Below are 9,759 nucleotides of genomic sequence, written 5' to 3' on the forward strand. Positions count from 1 at the left end.
TGTCGCACTCTCAGGCTGGTTTTTGTGAAGCGTCTTGAGACAATTTGTATTGTTATTTGTGCTATATAAATGAAATTGAATTGAATTGAATTAACACAGAGACAAACAACCATTCACACTCACACCTTGGGTCAATTTAGAGTCACCAATCAGCCTAACGAGCAGGTCTCTGGAGGGGGAGGAAACCCACGCAGACACGTGCAAACTCCACCCAGAAAGCATCAGCGCTAACCACCGAGCCGCTGTGCCGCCCTGTATCACATCACATCATATCACATCACATCACATCATATCACATCACATCACATCATATTAATAGTAGAACTGACTGTTCCAGTCATGCAATAGCTGCTGCTGCCACTAGGTGTCGCCACAGAGTCAGTTCCTTACTGATTAAGCTGTTCATTAATCTTTTAATTCTGTATTTTTAATATATTTATTTATTAAACAAATTTAACCAGTGATGAATTAATATGTTACAGCTGTTTGTGTTTAGATTCCGAACAAAACGTCGTATTTATCATTTGTGTCGTCAGGTTGTAACAGCAATAAGTAAATAAACAATAGTAATAAAACCATCCTATTACTGAGAAACACTGACCCTCAAGTCAGATGCTGAACTACACCCTGTGACGACGCTGCTGTTTAACTCACTTAAGTCAAACATGAATAAAACCAGAAGGTTCAGTTCTTTATTCATTTTAATGTCGTTACAGAAAGTTAAGGCCTCAAAGTCGTCTTTAGAAGACAGGAACACCATCTATGTTCTATCCTGAATCCAGAACCTGGGTTTACAATTCATAACCAACAGCAACGGCAGTAGGTGGCAGTTGAGAAGAAGAAAGAAGAGAAGAAGAAAGGAGAAAGAAGAAGAAGAGGAAGAAGAAGAAGAAGAAGAAGAAGGCCGTGGAGGTGGGCAGGTTAACTGGCTGCTAATGGAGGAGACATTTCAAACATTCGTCTTTAACCTTCTTCACCTGGAAGATATTAAGGTGGTGCTCAAAATGCTAGTACCATGTTACATGCTAGTAGTGCTAGTAGCATGTAGCATGAAGCTACAGTCTGTCTCTCATATCCCTTTTCCAACAAACCTGTTCCAAACTAGTTCCAGGCACCAATTTGGAGCTAAACAGGTGCCCTAAGCTTTTGGACTGGGACACACTAGCTGTAATTTGTGTCTTTGCCAAGAAGCCCTTGGTCTGATCCAGATGAACTGGAACGACACTCTGGATCAATGGAGTCCAGGCAACATGTGACCTCGGCCTCGTACTCAACCTAGGACCATCTATAAAGACCAGAGCAGCTCTGTCTGTCACCATGAGGTTCCCCATGTTTGTTATTGTGCTTCCGTTCCCTGACTCGGAACAAACCTGTTCCTTGGAGGCACCAGGTTGGAACCAGCTAAACACTGAACTGACAGTCGGCCTCAGCTTAGCTCTTAGTTAGCTCTTAGCTTACTTAGCTCCTTAGATGCTTTGGCTGATGGAGCTTCAGTTCAACAACCATCATTGAGGAAGAACATGTCTTCATCTGTCTCTGTCTCTGGAGACGCTGCTGGTTTTAAATATTTTGGCCTCAGAGATGAATCACGTTCTTCTTCATCTTCAGTGCAGGTCTGTGAAGGGTTTGCTGTAGTTGAACATGACATAATCCATGTAGTAGAAGTCAAAGACCTTCTGTCTCTCAGTGGCGTTGAGCTGGAGGAAGTATTTCTGGGTGATTCTGGAGGACGTCCGTTCTTCCCGAGGATTCCGGTCTTTGAAGTGAGGAAACGTGAGGTTTTCCGGTGCCCCGACGCCACGCAGCAGGAAGTTGGCTTCTTCCTCCAAACTCTCAAACTTGCCGATGAAGTGGTAGCGGAGGAGGCAGGGGTGGCAGAGCTGGCTGGCCGGCTCCCAGTGGATGTCCATCCCCACCGGCCTCCGCACGTCCAGCAGGTACTGGACGAACTCCCGGAAGGTGACGCCGGCGCCGGTTCGCAGCGCCGCCAGCGAGGCGTTGGCTCGGTACCTGGAGATGATGGGGCGTCCGAACACCGGGTGGTAGTACGAGTTCGGACTCTCAAACTTGTCCCTGAACGCCGACACCAGGCGCTCGAAGGGCTCGCGCACAAACAGCACCTTGGTGTAGGAGGCGAGTCTCCGGGCCACGCCGGCGCCGTCGTAGCTGTCCAGGCGGCGCAGCCGGTTGGCGTAGTGCGCCGCGTCGTGAGGAATGTCTCGGGTGGAGGTGGCACTGCCGCCCAGCACCATCAGCACCCGCTTCCAGTTGGAGCAGCCGGCCTTTGGGACCTCGCAGTACAGCAGCTGGGACCGGTCCTCCACGAACACCCGGGACACCTGCCGCCGGGACACCACGCGCCCGGAAACGCCCGACTGGTACCGGCCGCACACCTCCATCAGGAGGCGGCGCCGAGACGCCACAGTCCTCGCCAGCTCCCCATGCTGCTCCGCCTCCTCGCCACCAGGGGGGGGGCTGTTCTTCAACAACTTCCTATGACGTTTGGTGACCGGAGGCTTGGAGACAAGAGATGGGACAGACGGAGACACAGTATGATGTCCAAAGTCCTGCAACACAACACACACATTAACACACATGGATGATTTCTATAAACATTCAGTCAGGAGGACGCTCACTTCTCTCATGATGATGACAGACACACAAACACACTAGTGATGTCAGAATGAACTAACGGGGATTAATCACCATCATGAATCATCATTAATCTCATGAGTCTGTTTGATCATCAACAATGAAACAACATCAACAGATTAAACATGAAGGAGATTTAATCTGATTAATCTGATTAAACATGTCAGTGGTTTCACAGCATTTATTAACACACATTAGTGTCTCTCACCTTCTCTACAGGCCAACGGGGACCCACCAGCACCTGCAGACCTGAAACACACCAGACCAGACTAGTCGAGACCAGATCAGACCACATCAGACCAGACCAGACTAGTAGAGACCAGATCAGACCAGACTATCATTATGAAGACATCATGAAGACATCATGAAGCTGAAGTTGATTATAATGAGACCAGTAGTTGAAGTGAAGCCTGAGGACAGAAACGTCTCTCCAACACCATGAAGTCCATCTTCACTCCTGGAGACGTCCTGGACGGACAGAGGAGACAAGGACAAGGACACTGACCTGAGTTCTGCTGCAGCATCGTCTCCGTCAGGTCCTGGAGGTGGACCAGCAGCAGCAGAGATCCAGCTCCCAGCAGGACCAGGACCCACCGGGACTGGAACCAGGACCCACCCAGGACCAGCTTCATGAGGACGGACAGCACAGAGTCCTGCAGCCTAGACCCCACCCGGCTCATCCCAGATCAGCCACCAACCAGCAGCCTGAGGACAGCACAAGAGGACCAATCAGCCCTGTGGACGCCTGCAGCCAATCAGAGGAGACCCGGACACTTTATTACCATCACACTGATGGACGAGGATGTCCAGAGGGACAGGGACAGGAGGACAAAGACAGAATAAGAGTAGAAACAGATAAAAGGGGAATAAAAATATAATAAAAGAATAAAAATAAAGATAAATAAATAAAGAACTGATGTTGTTCTTGTAAAGACACTGGAAGACTGCAGCATGTCCCAGCATGTCCCAGCATGTCCCAGCATGTCCCACAGTGGCTGTCCATGTGTAGTGTTATTGTGTGTTATTGTGTTTCTTTCCTGCTGACGCTACTCGTCTTGTTCCCATGAGGCCGAGCAGGAACATCTGGTTCTGGAGCCAAACAACAGGAAGCAGAGAAGGACGACGGTCTCTGGAGGTCCTGGTCTCCTAGTCTCCTGGTCTCTTGGTCTCCTGGTCTCCTGGTCTCTTGGTCTCTTGGTCTCTTGGTCTCTTGGTCTCCTGGTCTCCTGGTCTCCTGGTCTCTTGGTGTCTTGGTCTCTTGGTCTCCTGGTCTCTTGGTCTCTTGGTCTCCTGGTGTCCTGGTGTCCTGGTGTCTTGGTCTCTTGGTCTCTTGGTCTCCTGGTCTCCGGGTCTCCGGGTCTCCGGGTCCCCTGGTGTCCTGGTGTCCTCTGGGGTTATTCTATTCTGTGTAGTGTCAGGTTTTGATCTGTTCATATACGCTATCCCATAAGATTACAGCCTCATCAGTGAATGGAGCCTCTAATCTTCTTAGTCTGTGGCCAAGGGGCTCTTTGTCTATTGTGGAGGAGGAGGAGGAGGAGGAGGAGGAGGAGGAGGAGGGGGAGGAGGTGATCAACTCACTGGATTTACAGATTATATTCCTGCTGCTGTGTATTTCAGCCTCAGCCCTTCACTGCTAACGGATGAGGTAGAATAGAATAGAATAGAATAGAATAGAATAGAATAGAATAGAATAGAATAGAAGGTTATTGTCCACTGAGGTGAAACATTGTCTTTGTGTCACCAACACAGAAGACAGAACAGTAATAAACACAGTGAGGCAGTGATGTATGTGGGCGGGACACGGCAGCTGGAGCAGCTCTATAGCGCCTCCTACACTTCTAAAGTTCAACCTGATTAAAAAGAGGATGGCGCCTCCTGCCGGGGTCTCCTGCTGTCCTCCCGTCCTTTAATGTCCTCGTCTGTCTCTGAAGGGTCGGTGGCAGAGAGAGGTGACCCTTGAGGAATCTTTTTGATGTATAATTAATGGCCGGCCATAAATATCCGTCCTCTGTGGAGGGACGGGGACGAGGACGGGGACGGGGACGGGTCGTGTTTCCTCTGTTCACATCAAAGGTTCTCGTGGTAACTGATTCTCACAGATGTAAAATTATTTAAATGACACGGATCATTTTCCTGCTGCAGCATCAACCTCACAGGCTGGAGAGGAAGATGAAGATGATGAAGATGATGATGGTGATGATGGTGATGAAGATGAAGATGATGATGAAGATGATGAAGATGATGTTATAATGGCTGCTGACGTTTGAGACGATTCTCTGACTTATTCTGAGTTCAGAGACGACTCCAGATGTTGGACACTAACTTCATTAAAGACTGAATCAGGATCAATGTGATTAATTATTAATGAGACGAACCAGGAGCCACTTCCTGGACCAGTTTAAATGGAACGTCTCATTGGTTCCGGAGGCTCGAGGCGTCTCCTCCACGTCCTCGTGGTTTGTCTTTACTTCCATCCTCAGACGTTTTAAATCAGACTCAGAGTCGGAGCTTCTGTCCTGATCTGGACTCAGAAAGTTTTATGAACTGATACCAGATCTTTAATTTTTTAGTCAACCAGCAGGAAGTCACTTCACCAGGACTTCCTGTCTGTACCAAGTGCACACATGTTACCTGTTGATGATAAAAGGGGCGGAGCCAGAATCTCAAACATACGGCCAGTGGACCAAAAGTGGTCCACCAGAGGGTCTAACCTGGTCTAACCTGGTCTAACCTGGTCTAATCTGGTCTAACATGGTCTAACCTGGTCTAATCTGGTCTAACCTGGTCTAACCTGGTCTAATCTGGTCTAATCTGGTCTAACATGGTCTAACCTGGTCTAATCTGGTCTAACCTGGTCTAATCTGGTCTAACCCGGTCTAACCTGGTCTAACCTGGTGTAACCTGGTGTAACCTGGTGTAACCTGGTCTAATCTGGTCTAACCTTCTCTAACCTGGTCTAGTCTGGTCTAGTCTAGTCTAATCTGGTCTAACCTGGTCTAATCTGGTCTAATCTAGTCTAATCTGGTCTAATCTGGTCTAACCCGGTCTAACCCGGTCTAACCCGGTCTAACCTGGTCTAACCTGGTCCCCAGCGTGAATTTACAAAGTGAGAAAAAGACATAAAGACTGAAATTTATCAATGAGAATAACAAATAACTTTTATCTCTAATTTATCATCTGGTTTATTCAGAGACACAACACTGAGTCCAGGACCAGGCAGATCAAGACTAAACTGAACCAGGACCAGGACCAGGACCAGACATGAGTCCAGACTGATTGTTATTATTTTTAGAGGATATTTTATTGAATCTAATCTTCTTCTTCTTGTTTGAACTAAAACTAATGTTAAAGTGTGTAGTTGTGGTTATTTACAGTTTATTGTTGTGTTGTGTTACTGGTCCGGACCCTTTAGATTAAACTGGTCTGAATGTGGCCCCCTTGGACTAGACTGAGCTGGACCCCTCCGGTGTAGAGGCATCTGGATTAGACTTGGACAGAGACTGGAGACGAGTAAAGAACAGAAGGACAGAAGTGAGGTGGCTGCTGGTCTTGGACGTCTCTCGGTCTCTTCCGGTCTGTGACCTGGGTTCAGGAGGATCTGGTTTCATGCTGATATTGACTGAGGGTCGGGTTGAGTCCTCATGACTGTTCAGGTTCTCAGGAGTCATTTTTAGCTGCGAGGAGAGAAATAATTCAACAGGATCATGGAGCAGCTCGTTCAACGTCTCCCTGAGAGAAGACACGAATCCAGGGACAGGGTCTGAGTCCCCCTGGACTAAGAGAGAGGACACGAATCCAGGGACAGGGTCTGAGTCCCCCTGGACTAAGAGAGAGGACACGAATCCAGGGACAGGGTCTGAGTCCCCCTGGACTAAGAGAGACATATGATGACACCATGAGCTGAAGAGGAACTCGAGACGTAGCGTCCTCCATGAGTCTGCTGCTAAGCACCGTTAGCATCTAGCAAGAAAACGGCCAAAGCATGAAGCTAACACGACAGCACCACCCGAGACCACGGCCACTAGAGGGCGCCGCTCATAAGCACTCATAAACACGACCACGATGTCGGATACGATGTCTTTAATGCTCAAGAAGAAAATACATTTTTTTAGTTTTGACTGAGAACTGATAAATGAGTGGACCCGTCTACGTCCTGGGGTTTCCAGTCTAAACTAAAAACTAAATCAACAAGATTTTATAAGAGTTTCCATTTAAAAACCTCCTCTGAGTTCAACTGTTTAAATAAAGAGTGGACGGAGTCAAGAGAACAGCTGAGACGGCTCCACGTCTAAATATAACCAAACACTGACCAATGTCTGGAATGGACAGCTGACACGTCCACACACGTCCACACACGTCCACACACGTCCACACACGTCCACACACGTCCACACACCAGAAACCCTCATGACCTCCCCCCATGTCTCCAGAGTCTTTGTGCTGCTCCCTGTCAGACTGGAGCCTTTTTTCCCGGTTGTCCTCCCTGATCAGTGGTTTTCTGTTCAGTCCCTTGAGTTCCCTTCACATTGTCCATGGTGTGAAATGCTCTTCCTTCCACTATTAAACACAGCCCTGAGTTCTACTGCTGCTTTTCTTCCAAACGTTTCTCCATCAATCAGGATTTATTTCTTCCTGGTAGAACATGGTTCTCCACTGTCCTTCCAGTCTGGAATAAAGGTCTTAAACCAGTTTCAGTAGTTTCTAGATGTTTCCTCTGCTTGATGCAGCCAATGATTTGACCCTTCTCCTCCAGACTAACATCTCCTCCTCCAGACTAACATCTCCTCCTCCACCAGACTAACATCTCCTCCTCCAGACTAACATCTCCTCCACCACCAGACTAACATCTCCTCCTCCAGACTAACATCTCCTCCTCCAGACTAACATCTCCTCCTCCACCAGACTAACATCTCCTCCTCCAGACTAACATCTCCACCACCAGACTAACATCTCCTCCTCCAGACTAACATCTCCTCCACCAGACTAACATCTCCTCCTCCAGACTAACATCTCCTCCACCAGACTAACATCTCCTCCTCCACCAGACTAACATCTCCTCCACCACCAGACTAACATCTCCTCCACCAGACTAACATCTCCTCCACCAGACTAACATCTCCTCCACCAGACTAACATCTCCTCCACCAGACTAACATCTCCTCCTCCACCAGACTAACATCTCCTCCAGACTAACATCTCCTCCTCCACCAGACTAACATCTCCTCCAGACTAACATCTCCTCCTCCAGACTAACATCTTCTCCTCCACCAGACTAACATCTTCTCCTCCACCAGACTAACATCTTCTCCTCCACCAGACTAACATCTCCTCCACCAGACTAACATCTCCTCCTCCACCAGACTAACATCTCCTCCACCAGACTAACATCTCCTCCTCCACCACAGGATGTGGAGGAAACGAGAAGCTCCTCGTTGCATCAGTTGGTCTTAAAGAACCTGTTGAACTAATGATCCACCAGGAGGCGCTGGACTATGAGCTCAGTTAGATGCAGGTGGAGGAGACTCTTGTTTTGGGTCCAGGTCTGTGTATGTTTGTGCTTTTATTTACACTTTTCATAAATTTCTACCTCTCTGTGTTTTATTAACTCCGTCTGATGGAAAGAGTCGTTTTCATGTTTCTTGGTTGAATCAGTTTCACCGAAGTTGGAACTGAACAAACTTGATCATTAATAATATGATTAACGATAATGTGAACAATGATAATGTGATTAATTATGTTGAGGCTGTAACAGGGAAATGATTGAATCATTTGAAATCATATTTTTAGATATTAGACGTTGAATTAATTCACCCTTTGTCATAATAACAGATGAAGCTGAACAGGTATTTACATGTTTGCTTTGATATTAATTCTTTATCTGCAGATATTTATATGTTTGTTTTAAGGAAAGTCTTCCGCTGGATTGTTTTGTTGTCGTTATCTTTCAAATAGTTTCCTGTTTTTAACGGTGAGTCCCTCCACTAAACCTTTTAGAAGCTGCCACCACAAATAAGAACAAGAATAAGAATGTGATTAATAATAATTTGATCCGTCCTCCTCCTCCTCCCCGGACCAGGTCACCTGAGCCTCCCCGCCTCCACTCACCTGTGTGCGGATCAGCATGGACGCTGTCGGCGGAGTTCTCCGGTTCTCCGGGAAAACTACCGGTCACGGCTCCGGACCGGGGACGGGACACCGGGACCGGATGCCGGGAGGGGCCGGGTCCGCGCGGGACCTCGGTCCGCTGAGATGGAGCCGGAGGGCGGGAGGAAAACGCCCAAAGTCCCGTGTGGAGCTCCGGAGAGTTTAGAGAGGACGAGCAGAGAAGATGGCGTCAAGCTGCAGCAGAGAGGACAGACAGGATGTCCCAGAGACACACCTTCAAAATAAAACCAGACCCTGCTCAGTTCTGGGTTAACAGGGGCGGTCCTAGATCAAAATGACCAGGGGGCCGAGGGGGGGCAGTGTTTATTCAGGGGGCACATATAAGGACAAAACAGGGCAATATTTAAGGGTTAAACATGTTTAGTTTAGTTTATTTAAAACCAAAAACAAAATACATCAAGTATTAATACCATAAGACAAACATTCTCTGTCTCAATAAACATGAAATAAAATGTGCTCAATAAACCTTGAAACCATGTTTGTCTTTTTTGTAAAATGAGTTTTCTGTTTTTGCATGAAATAAAACTTTTATCTGCACAATGACACTTTTTAAATCTAAACATTTAGTTACATGCAGAGTTTTTCACAGCATGAGACTTAAATGTCCAGTCACAGTATCTTTATCTCACTCTTTCTTTATGTGCTGTCAGGAGGAAAAATAAAAAATAAAGAAAGACATAATGTTCCTCTGGCTCCGTTTCATGATGATTCTACTAAAAAGGAAATGGAGACGATTGTAGCATCTTCTCTCAGAAGGTTATTCAAGTTTTTCATTAAACAAGTAGCTACATGCTGTTGTTTGTTTCTCCCATTTCCCAACATGACGTCATGTCACTGACTTCAACAGCTTCTTATTCACAAACATAATAAGACCAAGCCGTGATTAAACGCAACAAAAACAGACTTTATCATTGTAGCGAACAGCAGTAAAAGATAAAT

The 9,759-nt window shown here is 47.0% G+C and overlaps 1 protein-coding gene across 5 annotated transcripts; it reads right to left on the reverse strand.

The window, feature by feature from the left end:
- Positions 1-670: 670 nt before the first annotated feature.
- LOC125015446 (carbohydrate sulfotransferase 8-like) lies at positions 671-9,055 on the reverse strand. Of its 5 annotated transcripts, none has more exons than XM_047597318.1 (4): positions 8,761-9,055; positions 3,158-3,357; positions 2,861-2,961; positions 671-2,516 (listed from the first exon to the last, which is right to left on the reverse strand). In XM_047597318.1, the coding sequence occupies exons 2-4, from the start codon at positions 3,330-3,332 to the stop codon at positions 1,605-1,607; spliced, it is 1,188 nt and encodes a 395-aa protein (XP_047453274.1). In that variant the 5' UTR covers positions 3,333-3,357; positions 8,761-9,055; the 3' UTR covers positions 671-1,604. The 5 variants fall into 5 exon arrangements, with proteins under 5 accessions (XP_047453274.1, XP_047453273.1, XP_047453272.1 ...); XM_047597317.1 differs by having other exon boundaries at positions 671-2,567; positions 3,158-3,397; XM_047597316.1 differs by having other exon boundaries at positions 671-2,567; positions 8,761-9,054.
- Between the last annotated feature and the right edge of the window lie 704 nt (positions 9,056-9,759).

Source organism: Mugil cephalus, chromosome 10 (genome assembly GCF_022458985.1).
Source record: "Mugil cephalus isolate CIBA_MC_2020 chromosome 10, CIBA_Mcephalus_1.1, whole genome shotgun sequence".
In the NCBI taxonomy this organism is placed as follows: Eukaryota; Metazoa; Chordata; class Actinopteri; order Mugiliformes; family Mugilidae; genus Mugil; species Mugil cephalus.